The 19,389-nt window shown below is 33.9% G+C and overlaps 1 protein-coding gene across 1 annotated transcript; it reads left to right on the forward strand.

Annotated features, from left to right (window-relative positions):
* The first annotated feature begins 1,220 nt into the window (after positions 1-1,220).
* LOC115703993 (uncharacterized) lies at positions 1,221-6,240 on the forward strand. The gene is made up of 6 exons (XM_030631218.2): positions 1,221-1,538; positions 1,885-2,358; positions 2,456-2,602; positions 2,816-4,618; positions 4,699-5,126; positions 5,199-6,240. Exons 1-6 carry the CDS (start codon positions 1,523-1,525, stop codon positions 5,823-5,825), a joined length of 3,495 nt encoding a protein of 1,164 aa, XP_030487078.2. The 5' UTR covers positions 1,221-1,522; the 3' UTR covers positions 5,826-6,240.
* Positions 6,241-19,389: the final 13,149 nt, after the last annotated feature.

The raw sequence follows: 19,389 nt of genomic DNA on the forward strand, positions 1-19,389 counted from the left end.
CCTTGTAGTCTTGTGGTGTTGGTTTGTTTTCCACAAGATTTTATTTCAAAAAAAAAAAACTTGCTTGGGCATCATACTAGTGACCATGTTAAATTCCTTTCTCATTATTATTTTATTTGTGAGTGTGGATATTTTATTAGTATTTAGGAAAAAAAGAGACATAACATAATGATGCAGGCGCCTAAAATTTCTTGAATGAATATTAAAATGAAAAACAACTCATCATTTCAGTTTCATAATAATTTGTTGAGGACCACAGTCTTTTCTTTTTCCTTTCCAACGAGTTCTTTCTTTTCTCGTATAAAGATTCTTTTATCTATTCAAAAATACTATCTTTTTTTCATTTTATTTTTTTAATAATGTGTGTGTGAGCATTATTCTATTAACAATGAATTTAAAAACAATTAAAGACAAAAATATTGGAATTTGGATTAACTTTTACAAAAATACTGTCACACGGAAATCTTTTAAAAAATACTGTGTTTTTATAAAATACCAGTAAAACACAAAGCAGAACAACTCAAAACAACAGTAGAACACTAGTAAAACACCAATAGAACACCAGTGTAAACTTAACACAGTATACTGCAGTATGAAACTTATAAAAAAATACAGTAAAAAAGTAAAAAATTCCGCCTGACAGTATTTTTGTAAAAAAATAGCAAAAGTTAGTATACTATAAATTTCCCAACAATTAATGGGGGAATAAATGGAATATGAGCACGTTGGGCCGCCTCAAAGTGTTAGTTTGTTCGGTGGCTAAAATTTAAGTGCAACCCGCCTAATTTTTTTTAAAAAAATCTATAAACCGACCAACGGCTAAACTGCCCAATTTTTTTTTTTTTTTTTAGTTTCAAAGTCAAAATCAATAAAAATTAAAAAGATAAATTAAAAATATCACATTCCACCAAAGTACAACACCATATACCATATATATGATTTTAAAACTAATAATTAAGTATATAACTTTATATTATTATATATTTAATCATTTTATGTTATATATAATAAAAACTAAAAAATTAAAAAAAAAAATTAAAGGTGCAAAATTGGGTTGGTTTAATTGGGCGGGTTGGACCTATTTTCAACCCGCCCAATTAACAGATTGGGCGGTTTGTATTTTTTTTTTTTTTGGTTATTTCGGTTTGTAATTTATCAGTTTTTTCGGTTCAGTTTGTAATTTTTATCGGTTTTTTCGGTTTGGTTTGGACGAGTTATTCGGTTTGGACAGTTTACGAATATTTTTGTACAGCCCTAACCCTAATAAGTGTTATTGTTATTGGAATAAAGAAAGGAAATTAATAAAGCAATAAGGTTGTATATCCTCGTACCTACACACACCCCACCGAAATAATCATCTTTGTTTCAAAAACATCTTATATAGATTCTCCCCCTATAAATATGTGATCAATTAATGATCTATGCACCTTCATTAAACACTGTTTTATACTCTGCTACAATTTGCCTTTGAAATTTAATTAAGCTTCAAGAGATTTGAAATATTGTCTGCGTAAGGGATACTATGGATGCTAATCAAGGTAAAAACTGATCGATCAAAAGAAACATATGTATTATTATTATTAGTTTCTATCTTTGTTCCTACATAATGTACAGTTATATATATTGAAGTACAAATTAACTATGTTATATAATTTATAAATTATGATTTCTGTTACTATTTCTTAGTCCACACATATAATTTTTTTGCTAAACTCTAGGAATACACACAGTCATCAATACAATACATATGGAAATGATATATTTTTATTATTTTGGTTTAGAATTTTTTCATTTGTTTATTTTCGATCACCATCTTATCTATATAAAGAGTACATATATTATATTAACTTAATGTTTGCTCATATTGTATATGTTATTAAGCAGTAGTTAGGTTATCGGATTTAAAGAGGATGTTTGAAGCAATTGAAAATAATGAAGAAGAAGAAGTGACTCGTTTGATTGGAGTGAACAGAAACATAGTAAGAGCAAGACATCCACTTTTGGGGGAGACAGCTCTCCATCATGCTGTTTCTATTGGAAATATCCCAATTGTAAGAATATTGGGGGACAGTATGGATAGAGAAGACTTGGAAATTAAGGATAGGTTAGATATGAATGCTCTTGGATTGGCTGCAATGACTGGTAACGTTGAGATTGCAAAGTACTTGGTTGAAAGAAACAACAATTTGGTTAACTTGTGTAATGACAGAAGATTGCCAGTTGAATTGGCCCTACAAAATGCTCAAAAGGAAATGGGTCGCTATTTGTATGTTGCCACGCCTATGCTAAATTTTGTTGGGGACAACAGAGAACATGGAGCTAGCGTTATAACACTCTGTATAGTTCACTCTCTTCCTGGTAAGGAATTAATTAACTCTCTCTCTCTCTCTCTCTCTCTATATATATATATATATATATAAATATGAGTTTAATTATTTGATGTGATTGACCTCAGAAATTGCATTGCATTTGCTCCACCATCATCCTGAGCTGACTATTGCTCAGACTGTCCATACTAAAGAAACTCCAATTTACAGATTTTCAACAGACATTTCTGATGCGTTATGTAATCTCAGCTCTTCTGACAGACAGATATATAATGGTACGAATACTATTATAATGTTTTGGGATGTTGTATCAACCAATAGGCCATTATAACGTATCATACTTCTTCTATCGGAGATCACTAGCTATGATATTATTTTTCCTCTCATTAACTCTTACTACTATATTGGATAAATTATTGCATAGAATTTTTCACAATGAATAATAAATCAATTCATAATTTCTTTAATTTCATTTTCATCTTAAATAGGAATTACAGGAGTTGAAAATATCTTACTTCAAAATATTGAAAGAGAAAAGAATGTCGAAGCTGCCACATACCTTCTTCGAAGCATTAACGTTCTCCGTGAATTGCCTTTCGTCCAAAACCTGCCTCCAGAAAATTTGCTTAGACCAAACATTGAAGTTGCCCATAACCATGTCGTGAAACTCCGAAACGCTTTTAATGTCAATATCAACGTTGAAAACGCCCAGAACCTTGCACAGAACCTCGCCCAATATCTCAGAGCAGTAGTCATACACCGTCCTCCGAACGTTGATCAAGCTGCACAAAACCTTGCCCGGGTCGTTGCAGCTGCACAAAACCTTGTCCAGAACATTGAAGCTGCACAAAACCCTGTCCAGGACCTTGAAGATGCACGTAACCTTGCCCAAAATCTCGAAGGTATACTAAATCTTTCCCAGAACCTTCAACCTGAAGTTCAACAAAACCTTCCCCAGAACCTTGAAGCTGCACAAAACCTTGTCCAGAACATTGAAGCTGCACAAAACCTTGCTCAAGACCTTATAGCTGCACAAAGCCCTGTTCAAGACCTTGAAGCTATACAAGACCTTGAAGCTATACAAGACCTTGCCCATAGAGTTGCACAAAACCTTCACCAGAACCTTGAAGCTGCACAAAACCTTGCCCATGGAGCTGCACAAAACCTTAGAGTTGCACAAAACATTCTCCAGAAACTTGAAGCTACTGCAAAAGTTGCCCAGAACCTTGCTCAAAACCTCTTAGCTGCAAACCTTGCTTACACACTCCAAGAACAAAACCATCGCCAAGATGAAAATCATCTCCCCAATGCCCAGGAAGACCAACCCAACCTTTATAATTTGCACCAAGCTCAAATACGCCATGCCCATAAGGTCAAAGATGCCCATAACCTTGCCGAGAACATTGAAGCTACTGGGAATCTTGCCCAGGGCCTCGTGAACCTCTATTCCCATACACTTGCCAAAAATAGACAGAATCTCAATAATCAGTTGGGTGACCTAAACCGCCTTCAAATAGACATGCAAAATGCCCAAAACCTTCAACAATACATCACAAATGATCGGAACCTCCTAATCCAAAACCTTACACAGGACATGGCAAATAACCAAAACCTCCCACAGCGAAAACTCCAAGCCCAAACCCTTGCACAAAACATCACAAATGCCTGGAGATTTGCCCAAAATTTTGCCCAAAACTTGCAAGCCAACAACCTTAATCATAACATTGAAGCTTCCCAAACGATTGTCAATAATCTTACAAATGCCCGTACCCGTCTCCAAAACCTCCAAGCTCAGGACTTAGAAGCTACCCGAAGCGTTGCCCAAAGCGTTGCCCAAAGCCTTGCCCAAAACATTGAAGATGCCCAGAGGCTTCACAGGGACGTCAACGATGCCTTGAACTATGCTACGAATCTCAGAGCCAGATATCTCGCAGATGCAGGTTTCCTTGTCCAAATGATTCAAGATGCCCAACACATTGAACCCGATACTGTTGAATGTAGCTCGGTGCTTGTTACAAGTCTCCAAGTCCACAACCTTATCCAGAACCTCCAAGCCCAGAATTTTTCTCGTAAAGTCAATGCTGTTCAGAACCTTGATAGACAGCTCAGAGAAACTCAAGCTTCCCAGAACGCTGCTGAAGGCATTGAACTTTGCAAGAACCTTACTCAGGACCTTGTTCACACCCTCCAAGCTGCCGACGAATTCGTTCCTCAGAACCCCGAAGTTGTTGAGGAACTGGCCGTTCCTCAGAACCCCGAACCTGTCGTTCCTCAGAACCGTAGAAATGCAGGTAATCTTCCTATCGAGAATGGTGTAGTTCGCCAAACTGAAACTGTCCATATGTATTTACATTTGCTCTCATCTCAACAGAAAGAAGACTGGAACCGAAACTAAATCATCACCGTACCTTGGCAATTCTAAATTGTATGTACAAACACATAGTAGGTTTACAGGAGAAGCGCATGAAGATGGCAAATGTAGATAAAGCATTGCAGGAAGCTGCTCGACGAGGCCTACTTGATGTTTTTGAAACTATAAATAATGCAAATCCTTCAATTCTACGCCTGCCAATTGCATTTGGTGTTTTCAATGTGGCAGTTCGATATCGTCATCGTAATATATTTTCTCTTTTACAAAGGATTCCTAGTAGAAATGCGATTACAAATACACTCAGTATGACTAAAACTGGAGAAAAGTATAGCATATTACAACATGCAGCATTATTGGCCCCTGCTAATCATCTGAGTAAAATTCCTGGACCAGCTTTACAAATGAAAAGTGAACTAGAATGGTTCGAGGTATTATTTGAATTTCAAAGTTTGTTGTGTTAGTAAATAATCCATGTTTAGTAATAAAATCAATTAATGTAGGAGGTGAAACAAAAGTCTACAGTGTTTCCTCATCATATATTGGAAGCAGAGAAGTTGTTTACCAAGGAACACAAGGAATTGAAGAGCGCAGGAGAAAAATGGATGAAGGATACAGCTACTGCTTGTAGTTTGGTGGGTTCCCTCATCATTACCATAATGTTTGCAGTGGCATTAACTGTTCCTGGCGGCAGCCTAGACAAGGACGAGGGCCTCATAAGGGCCGGCAGTCCCATACTCTTACACGACAAATGGTTCACGATCTTTGTCACATTCGATGTTATATCACTCCTCTCCGCCACATGTTCGGTATTAATATTCTTAGCCATTCTCACGTCCCGCTATGGAGAAAAAGATTTTCTCACATCCTTGCCCACAAAACTAATGACAGGCCTTATCTTTCTTTTCCTTTCTATTGCAACAATGACTGTAACTTTCTGTTCAGCCCTTGTGATTCTGTTACGAGACAAACATTCAAAGAGCATACATTATATCTTTGTCGCAGCTGCCATTATAGTAGTTATATTTTTATTGACGCATTACAAACTTATATGGCAAATAGTCAAGTACACCTGTCGATCATGGGTCACAGCCTTGAGAGATTTATTTCGCCGTTGTTGTTGTTGTTGAAGAAAATAAAAGGAAAGGAGTTTACCAAATAATTTTGAGTTGAATCCTGAATTATAGGTCATTAAACACCACCATGTTGTCTCCAAAACAAAGCAGCTCAGTCAACAACATTGTCGCCGACTTTCACGAATAGAAGATGGAACACCCAAATTTGATACCACTGGCTGGATTGAAAATCGTTTTAAGAAACTATTTTTCGTTTTCCATTTAATTAATCATTTTCCAATTAAAGTGTGGGATAAAGACTTCTGTGTAATTTATTTTGTTATTTTATTTTGAAATGATTGTGTGCGTGTGGTGAGATGATTTTTTTGTATTATTTATCTTCGTTTGAAATCAAAGGTTTGGATGATATCTTTGGTATTTTATTTATGGATGATAATTTGTCTGTGTTAAATTATGAATTTTTTTGTTGTAATTCTTTCATTTTCATGTTTAGATTAATTATATTGGTCTTTAAACTCTAAAGTCTTCTTTTTTGGAACCTCAAATGTATGTCAAATTTAGATTATATTATACAATATTGTTGGAACTAAAAATATATGTATACCAAATTTATTACACTATTAAGTTTCTTCATTCAAAACCACGAAAAGAAGCAGAAAAACTCAGCAAACAAACACTAGTTGAAGTGACATTGTATCAAATAATGTTTCAAGAAATAAAAGATATACTCAGAATTAAACTGGATTCTATATCTTTGATTAGCGCTCTCACTCAATTGTACTACCACGTTCTCAAAATATAAGTATCACCCTGACCACAAAGTAGGCTTAACTAACAAATCAAAGAACATGAATAACACTCTTGAGATCGAACATAACCCTGTCAGGATTAAGATCATTTGATCTAGGATCAACTACGTGATATTGAATTGAATAGATATTACGGTAAATTTATCATATCTAATTCAAGTTCAATATCGGTCCCTTCCAATGCATACTCCATGCATCCAACTCAAGTTTTACTTTAACCAATACTCTGGAAAGGACATAGCACTTATCTAAGGTGCAAGTAAACTATATTGTAGATTATCATATCAGTTAAACCCTGTATACTGATAAATCTAGGAATACATTTAATCACATAATCTTGATTACTTTCCACTGTGTTGACGACACAATAAATAAGAATATCAATGTGATAAGGATTTGGATGAATTTATAAATCAAATAAACATATAAATGATAACATGAACCAAATGACACACTAAATAAGTGATGAAAATACTTCTGTCTCTTTATTGATAATTCAATGATAAAGATTACATTGAAATAGAGTTTTATTTAGGGCACAAAGCCCAACAGAAACTACGTACAAAAACCTTGTGTGTTTTTACTTTTCTGCACTGTTTATTTTTCTGGCTTCTTCTAGAGTTATAGAGTTGTCTTCTATAACTACAAAAAAACTGTTTTCAGTACCAGTTTCATTATTCTGCATTTAATTAAACATTTAATTAAATAATAAAACTGAGAATATTAAAGTACAGAATTTCAGTAGAGAAGTCCTAAAGTACTTCATATGCATCAAGAATTATAAATATATGATCATATTTGATATGAAAATTAAGACCATACAACAAGATGGAATAAATATATAGTCTTGGAGTACCATCATTCTCGCAAATGAAAGTTTATAATATTATTAATGTGTTGTGTTCACATCTATTTGAAATTTCAAATTTTGGTATGAAGAAAATTGTATACACACATGAATGACATAATAAGATAGATAAATATTGATATTCCATGAACCCCTCATCCATAATTTAGAAGTTCACGCATACTCTGGAAGAGTTATAGAAAATATATGATCATAGATAATATACGGTGATATTTTAAAAGTGATAACAAGAATCTTATAAGATATATTATCACTAAAATAATTGTGGATCATATGTACATGAGGGGCATATTCATGTTGCACTCTTTTTCTCTTAGTTTAGGTTTTGTCCCACTAAGTTTTTCTGGCAATATTTTTAATGAGGCAACTTGTAAATAGTTATGAATATGAAATATATATTGCACTCTTTTTTTCTCAATTCAGATTTTGTCTCACTGGATTTTCCTGACAAGGTTTTTAACAAAGCAAGTTTAAATCATCTTAACATGTTTGTATTTTATGAAGCAAGTAGAGAATGTGTGGGAGTGAGATCATTGACATAACATAATCGGGAAAACATAAGGATTGCACTCAATAAAGAAATATCAACACTAGTAGTTCCCTATGAAGATAATACTACTTGCATCGCTCAATTAAATGGAGGGTACATTGAATGAGATAGAATTAAAACACATTTCACCAAATTCTTCTTTATACATTTCAAGAGAATGTATATTTGTGTCCAACATATTCAATTAAGTGTTAATTTTGCAAATTTATTCACAAAGTCATTACCAACATCAATATTTGAGAAGATATTTCACAAGATTAGAATTTATCGATTAACAGATCTCCATGAATGTTTAAATGAGGAGAAATTAGTTTATACTGCACTCCTTTTCTTTTGATCAAGTTTTTTAGCAAAGTTTTTAATGAGAGAGTTTTTATGGACATCCAAAGAGCAGTGTTATGAAATATTATTTATGAATGTCCAAATCATGATATTGATTATCACTATTAATGCTTGATTGTATTTATGAAATATTAATGCTTGATTAGAATAAACAACTTAAAAATTCTCATTCATTTTCTTTTTCTCTTTCTCTTTTCATATTCTTCTTTTTTTCTTCTTATCTACTTTATATTATTCTATATTATTTTATAACATATACAATCTTTTAATTTCAATTTTCTTCCCTGTAATATAGGGTAAAAACATTAAGACTTGCCATAAAATTACCCTATATAGATAAAGTAAATAAAGTAAGCGTAATTAGCGTTGGTATATTAATTACTATCCAATTTCATTTAAAAAAAAAAGCATATATTTGACTTCTGACTTTAAGGGGGACCACCATATAGACTTACACACATACGTATCATTACTTATTTAAAATATAAATATATATAGGGCAAGATTATGGTAGGACCTAGCAAAAGTTTCCTACCGGTAGGGAACTTTTTTTGACTATTGATTTTAGATTATGTGGTTATTATGATGTAAGGTGTGTACTCTTACGATAAGACTGCTTGTATACGATTAAAACTTTATACATATTATAATAATATTTAATTATATTTATTTTTTAAAAAAATAATATTAATAATTAAAAAATTTATTAATTTTTATTTTGAATTATTTTTTTTAAAGTTATTTTGAATTATTTTTTAAAAAAGTTATTTTGAATTATTTTTATATTGGTATTTATTTTTAAAAAAGAATTATTTTTTCTAAACTCATTTTTTTGGCTTCTTATTTTTTTGGCTTTTCATAATTTACTGATGGTTTTTTTTTTTTTATGTTTACACCTACTCTTTTCTTTGTTTTGCTTTTAGGCTGTGTGTGATTCTAGTGTTATTGACTGTTTTTTCAGTAGTTTTTATTTTGTTATTTGGCTGCTCTTTTGAGACGCCACTTATAAAAAAAAATTAATTAATTCGGTTTGATATTATTTTTTCTGCCAAAAAAATTGAGTTTAAGATAAGCAAGTTGGTACGGTTCCAATTGAAGGGCATATAAAATCATTCAAGCGATCTGATATCAGAAGAATTTTTGAAAATAAATATCTATATAAAATTAATTTAAATTAATTTTAGAAAATAATAATAATAATAATAATTAAAAAATAAAAATTAATAATTTTTTAATTATTAATATTAATTTAAAATAAATATATTATTAAAATATTTTTATAATATGTATAAAGTTTTAATTGTATACAAGCAGTCCTATAGTAAGAGTATACACCTTACTTCATAATAACCACAAGATCTAAAATCAACGGTTAGAAAAAAAGTTCCCTACCGGTAGGGAACTTTTGTTAAGTCCTACCATAATATTACCCTATATGTATACTCTATGAATGTCTTAAAGGTAATTAAAAAAAAACAAAGTGCAAAGAATAAAAAAATGAAAAAGTGTTAGTGTTATTGGAATAAAGAAAGGAAATTAATAAAGCAATAAGGTTGTATTTTCTCGTACCTACACACATCCCACCGAAATAATCATCTTTGTTTCAAAAACATCTTATGTAGATTCTCCCTATAAATATCTGATTAATTAATGATCTATGCACCTTCATTAAACACTGTTTTATACTCTGCTACAGTTTGCCTTTGAAATTTAATTAAGCTTCCAAGAGTGAAATTCCGTATTTTAATATTCCCAGTTTGATTATTTAATTAAATGATTAATTAAATGCGGAATAATAAAGCGTGCGAAAACGAGTTTTCCGTAGTTACGAATGCAACTCGTAACTCCGTAAAAACCTGCGGAAAAAAACAAACAGTGTATAAAAGTAAAAACACACAAGATTTTTGTACGTGGTTTCAACAATCCTTTCAGATTGTTACTAGTCCACGGGGCCACGCCCAGAGATAAGATTCATTAGATCGGTATCAAAAATACAGAGTAATTGACTTATGCATAAATAGACTCCCTCTTATTGTATGCCGCAAGCTTGATGTATTCCACCTACTAACCGAATCTTGATAAAACTCCAAGAGCTCGAACTCCCTTCGATCACCTTGAAGATTGCTTGAATCCTCCCGATTCAAGGCTTAAAGGCTATCTCCCGAAAGCCTATACAACCATCTCCCGAAGGTTGTGTGCTTGTATCCTCCCGATGCAAGACTTCAAAAGCAATCTCCCGAAAGCTTGTAAATACCCTTCTCCCGAAGGTGCACTGATGTTCTTCTTCGTTGTAGACTTGAATACAGACTCAAGACAATACAAACAACAAATAAACAGAGTAAGAGTAGAACAACTCTTCTCTACATAACAAAGACACTCTTTTCTTATGATATGAAAGTGAATAAAAGAGTTAACATAACAAAGACACTCTTTCCTTAAGATATGAATATAATTCTAAGTGTGTGAAAGAGATCCAAAACCTAGCTACTATAAGATGTATTTATAATGAATATACATCTCATAGACAGCTTACACTCGGTCTGAACAAGACCTCAACCCACTAGAAACTTCCCTAAAATAATTCTTCAATCAGTCCAGGAATTTCCGTTTCTGTACCTACAGAATCGTGGGCAGTAACTACAACTTTCCTTTTATAGAAAAGGAAAGTCTAGCTCCGGTTTTCTCTTCAAGAAACCTGATCTTAGAAAATGGGAAACTCAACACAAGATCAGAATAACAGCTGGTTAGCAAAGAATCAATGTGTAATCAAAACTTACCATTTTTACCTCAATTTCCATAAATAGGAAAGCTAGTCAACTTTCCTTCCAAGTTTAGATTTACACAAATAGGGAAACCATATCAATAAATGCCAGCCGAAATATACAAAGAATAATAAAATATTTTTGTCAATTAAATATGCCAAAAATGGAATTAACAATCTCCCCCTTTGGCACTTTGATTGACAAAACATTTTATTATGAGAAAACCTGCATCAAGTGTTAGAAACCAAAGCAAATAGCTTTTTAAAGATACAAGAGTATAGAAAATACTCCCCCTGCATGAAAGCTCTCTAACACATAAAACAAAGAACTTTTTTTGGACGGAAAAGCTTGCAAACCGAAGAACACAACTTTTTAAATGGAAAAGTGTTAAACCACAAACAACTTTTTAAACGAAAAAGTGTTAAACCACAAACAACTTTTTAAACGGAAAAGTGTTAAACCACAAACAAGCAACTCCCCCTAAAACCAAGGGTCCAGAGTTGTAACAAAGAGTTCAATGAATCCAAAAAATAATACTACTCCCCCTTTTTGTCTATCAAGGAGCCAAAGATAACAAAAACAAACATGGACAAATTCATAAGTTCAAATAAACATTAATAAAAAGCAAAAGTTAAAAGATTGAACCACTTATTCATCATCATTGGGTCGGAAGTATTTCATGATGCTGTCCATTTTCCTAAGAAGCAGGGCTTGACTAGACTCCATTCTTCCCAAACGCAAATTGAATTCTGCCATTTCTGTAGAAGCAGAAGTTGAAGCAGATGCAGCAGGAGGATCATTTGTAAGACCAGGGGAAGCAGACCGAGCCTTTCTTTGAGCAGCTTTTCCTTGAGGAGGCTTCTCGGGAATTTTGAAAGTGGTTCCAACAGCAGGCATCTCAATTGATTCATTCTCAAGAATCAATTCCTCTTGATCAGATAAAATTTTATAGATTAAGTGAGGAAAAATGAGATTGAGCCTAGGTTTCTTACCCTTTCGAAGAGAGACAATTTGCTCCCAAATCATGTCAGCCAAATCAATTTTAGCACCAATTGAAACTTTATACAAAAAGAAAGCAAGTTCATTTGAAACATTTACCGGATTGGAGCAAGGAAACCAATTGGATAGGGCAAACCTCATGAGAGCAGCATGTTGATAGGTGAGTTGAGACATATGCATGGTGTCGGAGAGTTCAATTTCATTATCACCAGAGAGATAACCGAACACCTTTTGACGATCAAACTCCACATCAGTTGGCTCAATTCCCATAGGCAAATTGAGAGCCTCAGCAACATCCTTCACAGTAAAGGAATACCAGTGTCCTCTGACAAAAGCTTTGCCAAACATGAAAGAGTCCTCATCGAGAAACTCATCAGTGATGTTAGCATAAAATTCCTTCACAATTCTATCCACATACCCATCAAAACCGATCAAGGTATCTACCCATTGTCTTTCTTTCAACATGTTATACACTCCAAAAGGCTTATGAGCAATAACATTAAAATTTTTCTCCACAGTAAAATTCCTATTCTCATAGAATTTCATATCTCTAGCATGATCATTATAACAAAAATAATGAGAGTGGGGCTTGAAGTTATCAAGAGAAATACCAGAGGGCCTCTTTCTTTTCTGTGGAAGACCAGGATTTGTAGAGACAATGGGTCTTTTTCCTTTGTCCTTCTTTGGAATAGCAGGAGGGACTGGAACAGATTCTGTAGTGACAGGTTCAGTTTCTGGTTCTTCACTCTCGGATCCAGAATCATCAATAACAGGAAGATTTTTGGGCACAAATTCTTCACTTGAATCGGACAAGCCTTCTGAATCATGATCCTCCTCACTTTCTTCTGGTTCAGAATCCGAGGAAGAGACCGAAGGGGGATTCTCCTTGAGATTTTTGCCTTTTGAAGATGAAGAAACCACCTTTTTCCCTTTGGATGCAATTTTAGGTTTAACCACTTCAGGCTTTTTAGGAGTGGAAACCTTGGACCTAGTTCGAGAACTCACCATGGGCAAGGTCACCAAAGTTTGGTCGACATTAGGAGCACCATTCGAAGAAGAGGACTTCGACGATGTGTGATCGGATGAATGGGATTCATCATGATCACCCAACCCAGGTGTTGGAGAAGCAATAGGAGAGGCACCAACAAGAGGAGATGAGAAATTTGCCACTGATTTTTGAGCTTGGGTCTTCGATTTCTTGGCAGACTTCGTCGGAGCAGAAGACGAACCAGAAGCTCCGGTTGCTGGTGCAGGCGGCGCAGGCGGAGTCACCGGAGAAGCAGAAGCAGATCCACGAGTGGGCTTCTTGGATGGTTGGGCATTCTTAGTTTTGGCCATTTTTCTTTGAAACCCTAGAACACAAACCCTCTTACACTTTGAACAATGTTAGACCTTTGAAAAAAAAAATAGAAGGGGAAGAGAGAGTGGTGATCGTGGGTTTATGGGTAGTTGAGAAAATATAACATTTCAATTTTAAATACCCAAAAAAAAAAAACTGAAAAGGAAGGTAACTTCCTTACCTTTGACCCACGTGTGGAAAGAAAAAGGAAACCAAAAAAAGGTTTTTCAAATGTGGTCAATGTTTCCTTAAATGGAAAAAGGAAACCAAATATTCCCACAAAATTTAAGAAATAAAAACCCCACCAAATCTGAAATTGCCACAAAAAAGGAAACAAAAAAAAATAATTAATTATTTAAGTACAAGTTTCCTATACACACCAAAAAGACCAAATCTCCACAAATAAAGGAAACATTCTAAATAAATAAATACAATTAAAACATGTTTCCATAAAATGAAAAACTAAAAGAAAAAATGTACAAGGATTCGAAGAAAAAAAAAATTCGAAAAGAAAAAATATGCCCCCCTTTTTCTTTTATTTTTTCAAAAAATGCCCCAAAAAAAATTGCAAATAAAGAACAAGAGAACACACCAAGACACAAAAAGCACTAATCACCACTTAAGAGCAAAAATTGTGTCTAAGAACATAATGAAACATAACAAAAAAATAACAAAAAATTTTTAACAAAGCTCACTTGACAACTCGATCACGAACCCCTTTTTTTTTGTTTTTTTTTATTTATTTATTTTTTTGATTAAAAGACAGAAAAATAAAATAACCTTGATATTTTTGCAACTAGAATTCACAATGTCCATTTGTCTTTGTCCCTGATGAAAAAAATCAAACTCATAAGAATAATCAGAAATTATTTTATCAAACTAATGAAGTAATAGAATGAGGTCATACCGGTTCACAGGAAACATTGACTCCATCACCAAGAATATTAAAGCACATCAAACAGTATGTAATAGCTTTATAACACCATTTTCGAGAATAAACAAATTTTACCACAACTGTGTCAAGCACTAGTGTGTGAAAGTGTAAGCAGGGAACATTGCCCAATTTGTCAAAAAGACTTTTTCTGATAAATTGTACCCATAGGAGACGCTGTCACACTACCTCAATGGTAGTCCTTTTCAATGGTAGCGTATCTTCTACATAACTCCTAATTACATAGTTCCAACTTACTCAGAGATGGCTTTCACACATTGAGATAGGTAGCTCTATTCATCCAATGGAGCTTGAACACAGTTTTTGAACAACATTATTCGAAAATGGTAGCTTACATAACACTGTTTGATAAACCTGAATATTCTTGTGAGGAGTGAACAATTTTCCTGACAAACCTGTATGACATCATAATATTACAACATTAGCAATAAAATAATGACTGAAATTCTTATAAGGTTGAAATTTTCTTCTAGGACAAAGACAAGACATTATGAACTCTAAGACAACTTAAATATCAAGGATTATGAAAAAATAAAAGCATTAAACAGTACAAACCCCTAAGGATTTCCTTAGAGAAATAAATCGGACCGAGTCAAGAGCTTTAGTAAAAATATCTGCAATTTATTTGCTAGTTTCAACATATTCTAAGACAAGCATTTTATTTTCCACAAGCTCTCTAATAAAGTGATGACGAATGTCTATGTGCTTTGTGCGAGAGTGTTGAACAGGATTCTTAGAAATGTTTCTAGCACTAGTGTTATCACAAAAGATGGTTAAAGTTTTCAAATCAAACCCATAATCTGCCATCATTTGTTTCATCCATAACAATTGGGTACAACAACTACCCGCAGTAATGTACTCAGCCTCCGCTGTGGACAGAGAGATTGAGTTTTGCTTCTTGCTATGCCATGAAACCAGATTGTTTCCAAGATAGAAACATCCACCACTAGTACTTTTTCTATCATCTGCATTACCTGCCCAATCAGCATCACTAAAGCAAACAAGGTTAGAATTAGTGTCTTTTGAAAACCAAATCCCAAAATCAATAGTGCTATTTACATAGCGAATGATTCTTTTCACAGCAGAAAGATGGGATTCCATGGGATTTGCCTGATAACGTGCACAAACACCAACACTATAACAAATGTCAGGACGACTAGCAGTAAGATAAAGCAAACTACCTATCATACTTCGATACAAAGTTTGATCTACCTTTACTCCTTGTTCATCTTTGCTTAATTTCAAAGTTGTGCTCATGGGAGTGTTGGTATGTTTGGCTTTCTCAAGAACAAACTTTTTCACCAAGTTCTTTGCATACTTGCTTTGAGTGACAAAAGTTTCCTCATCTGATTGCTTCACTTGAAGACCGAGAAAATAAGTGAGTTCACCTACCATACTCATTTCGAACTCCTTTTGCATTTGGGAAACAAAAACCTGCACTTCAGAGTTAGAGGTAGAGCCAAACACAATATCATCAACATATATTTGAGCAACAATCACATCAGAATTAATGTTTTTGATGAAAAGTGTTTTATCAACATTTCCTCTCTTGTAATCATGAGAAAGCAAGAATTCAGTTAGATGCTCATACCAAGCATGTGGTGCTTGTTTTAGACCATACAAAGCCTTGTCTAACTTATAAACATGATCAGGAAAATGTGGATCCTCAAACCCTTTAGGTTGTTCCACATACACCTCTTCTTTTAACAGCCCATTCAAAAAAGCAGATTTGACATCCATTTGATACAATTTAATACCAAGAATGCAAGCTATGGAAAGAAGTAACCTGATCGATTCCAGTCTAGCTACTGGAGCAAATGTTTCATCAAAATCAACACCCTCAACTTGAGTGTATCCTTGGGCAACCAACCTTGCCTTGTTTCGAATGATAGTGCCAAACTCATCACTCTTATTTTTGAAGATCCATTTGGTTCCAATGATGTTCACAAACGGTGGTCTTGGAATCATTTTCCAGACTTTGTTTCGAACAAACTGATGAAGCTCATCCTGCATAGCTAAAAACCAATCTTCATCCATTAAAGCTTCTTTTACAGATTTAGGTTTTAAAGAAGAAATAAATCATAAAAATTGAATTATATTGGCATATTTTCTTCTTGTAACCATGCTCTCATCCAAGTTTCCGAGAATGAGATATGAAGGATGATTCTTTTTAACCCTGGAGGATGGTTCCCTCTGTATTGGATCAGTGATTGAATTTAAAGGATACTCGGATTCTTTTGTTGTTGGATTTTCTGTAGCAACAGATTCCTGCACAGTAGCCTCGACGACTGCTTCTGAAGCTTCGTCAGGTTCCTTTTCCTCAGCAGCAGGCTTTTCAAGAAAATCTTCAATCTGTTCTTCTGTGGAAAACTCAGAAAAATCTTTTAGATCATCAACAACCAACATTAGCAGATTCCATAACAGTTTGGGTTCTCATGTTATACACACGATATGCCCTACTATTTGTGGAATATCCTAAGAAAACACCTTCATCACTTTTAGAATCAAATTTACCAATGTAATCACGATCTCGTAAAATATAACACATACATCCAAACACATGAAAGTGACTTACATTTGGTTTCTTACCTTTCCAGATTTCATATGGTGTTTTGTGAGTACCTGGACGCAAGAATACTCTGTTGATGGTATAGCAAGCAGTGTTAATGGCTTCGGCCCAAAGGTGCTTTGTGAGCTTCTTGCTATTCAACATTACTCTAGCCATTTCTGTTAGAGTACGATTCTTTCTTTCAACCACTCCATTTTGTTGAGGAGTTTTAGGAGCAGAATATTCATGAGAAATACCGTTAGCTTTACAAAATTCATCATATACGGTATTTTCAAATTCCTTACCATGATCACTCCTAATCCTAACAATTTTGCCAATGTTACAATCTTGTTCAACTCGTAATTTCAAACACAGAGATTGGAAAGCTTCAAAAGTATCAGATTTTTCTCTCAAAAAATCCACCCATGAGAATCGAGAAAAATCATCAACACAAACAAAAATATACCTTTTACCATTTAAGCTTTCCACCTGGATTGGACCCATTAAGTCCATGTGCAAGAGTTCGAGAACTCTAGAAGTATTCACATCCGGGACACTCTTGTGACAAATTTTCAGTTGCTTACCTAACTAGCATGGTCCACATTTTCCCAATGACTCTTTACCTAATTTAGGTAATCCTCGAACAATCCCTGAAACAGATAATTTTTTCAGATTTTTAAAGTGAATGTGACCAAGTTTTTCATGCCATAGGTCAGTAACATTTTCAATGACAGAATGACAAGTGGCATGCGTAGTGAGTGTATAACAATTATCACTAGATCGCAGCCCTTGTAATACAATTTCATCAAGAATATTATATACATAGCAATGATTGCTATCAAAGCTCACAGTATAACCCTGATCACAAATCTGACTAATGCTAAGTAGATTAGCTTTTAGTCCTTCAACCAACATGACATTCTTTAGTTTAGGAAGCCCTTCGAACTTGAGAGTTCCCATTCCTATGACTTTACCAGTAAGACCGTTACCAAATGTAACTTCTCCACAGTGCATTGGTCTTATGTTCACAAGAAATTCTTTTTCACCTGTCATGTGTCTAGAACAACCACTATCAAAATACCACATGTTAGAAGCAACAGTTTTAAAACAAGTAGAACCTACCAAGCATTTGTTTTTGACAACCCATTTTTGTTTTTGTAAAACATGTTTATTCACAATGTAATTAGATTTAAACATGTTATGCATGGTTATGCATTTAGGTCGAATGTGACCTTTTACTCCACAAAAATGGCAAATAGGAATGAAACGTCTTCCCGTCCCTTTGAAATTGTCAAACTTACCGTGCTGCTTCTTTTCTGTAACAACAGAGTGCTTTGCTGTAGAGACAGAAACTTGCGAGGTAGAAACAGTTCTTCCAGAAACAAAACTATTAGTGGTATTAGAAACAGGTTGATTTGGAACATAACCCAGCCCAGCATGATTGGTTTGGCCAGATTTTTGAATTTTTTCAAAGATGGTGGAACCTGGATTTAGCATTTTAACATTCTTTTTAATGTTATCAATTTCCTTGGTTAAAGAAATAATTTTTGACTCTTTTAAAGACAATTCAGATACACAACATTTGAGTTTATCTTCCAACTCATTAATGTTGTTACACAAAATTTTATTATCTTTAACCAGGGAGCGATTTTCAGCACAAGTTTCCAACCACTTACCAAACATTACCTTGTAGGATTCAACCATGGAATCCTCATCAATTTCTGACTCATCTGATTCGGATCTGGATTCTTCCTTGTTGTCATTGATCAGGATATTGTTCAAGCAAATGCTTTTTCCTTTTTCTTGCAAATTTCTTGACAAAACACTTGTTAGGACAACTTTTTCTTTTTCATCCTCACTACTCTCGGAATCATCACTCCAAGTAACATTCAATCCCTTTTTATTTTTCTTTAAGGTATTAGCACATTCGGATTGAGTGTGACCAAAACCTTCACATTCTCTGCATTTACTACTTTTTTTATTGTTAGATGAAAAATGTTTAGAGGGAATATTACCAGAAATGTTACCTTTTGGGTTCTTTGAAAAGAACTTTTTATTTCCTGCAGATTTCATGAATTTTTGGAAATTTTTTGCCAATAGAACCATTTCATCCTCATTTTCATCATCAGAAACAATATTTTCAGAAGCATTAAAGGCAATACCTTTACTTTTCTCATTCGAGAGATTTTGCTTACTCTTTTTCTTGATTTGTTGATTCAACTCAAAGGTTCTTAAAGATCCCATGAGTTCCTCAACCTTCATTTTGCCAAAATCCTTTGCCTCTTCCATTGCAAGTAATTTTGTGTCAAACCTGTCAGGAAGGACTCGAACAATTTTTCGAACCAAGACAGATTCATCTAGTTTTTCTCCCAAGGCAAAAAACTCATTAGAAATATCAAATAATCTTTCATAAAAATCATTTAAAGTTTCAGTATCTGACATTCTCAAT

This window comes from Cannabis sativa, chromosome 1 (assembly GCF_029168945.1).
Source record: "Cannabis sativa cultivar Pink pepper isolate KNU-18-1 chromosome 1, ASM2916894v1, whole genome shotgun sequence".
NCBI lineage: Eukaryota > Viridiplantae > Streptophyta > Magnoliopsida > Rosales > Cannabaceae > Cannabis > Cannabis sativa.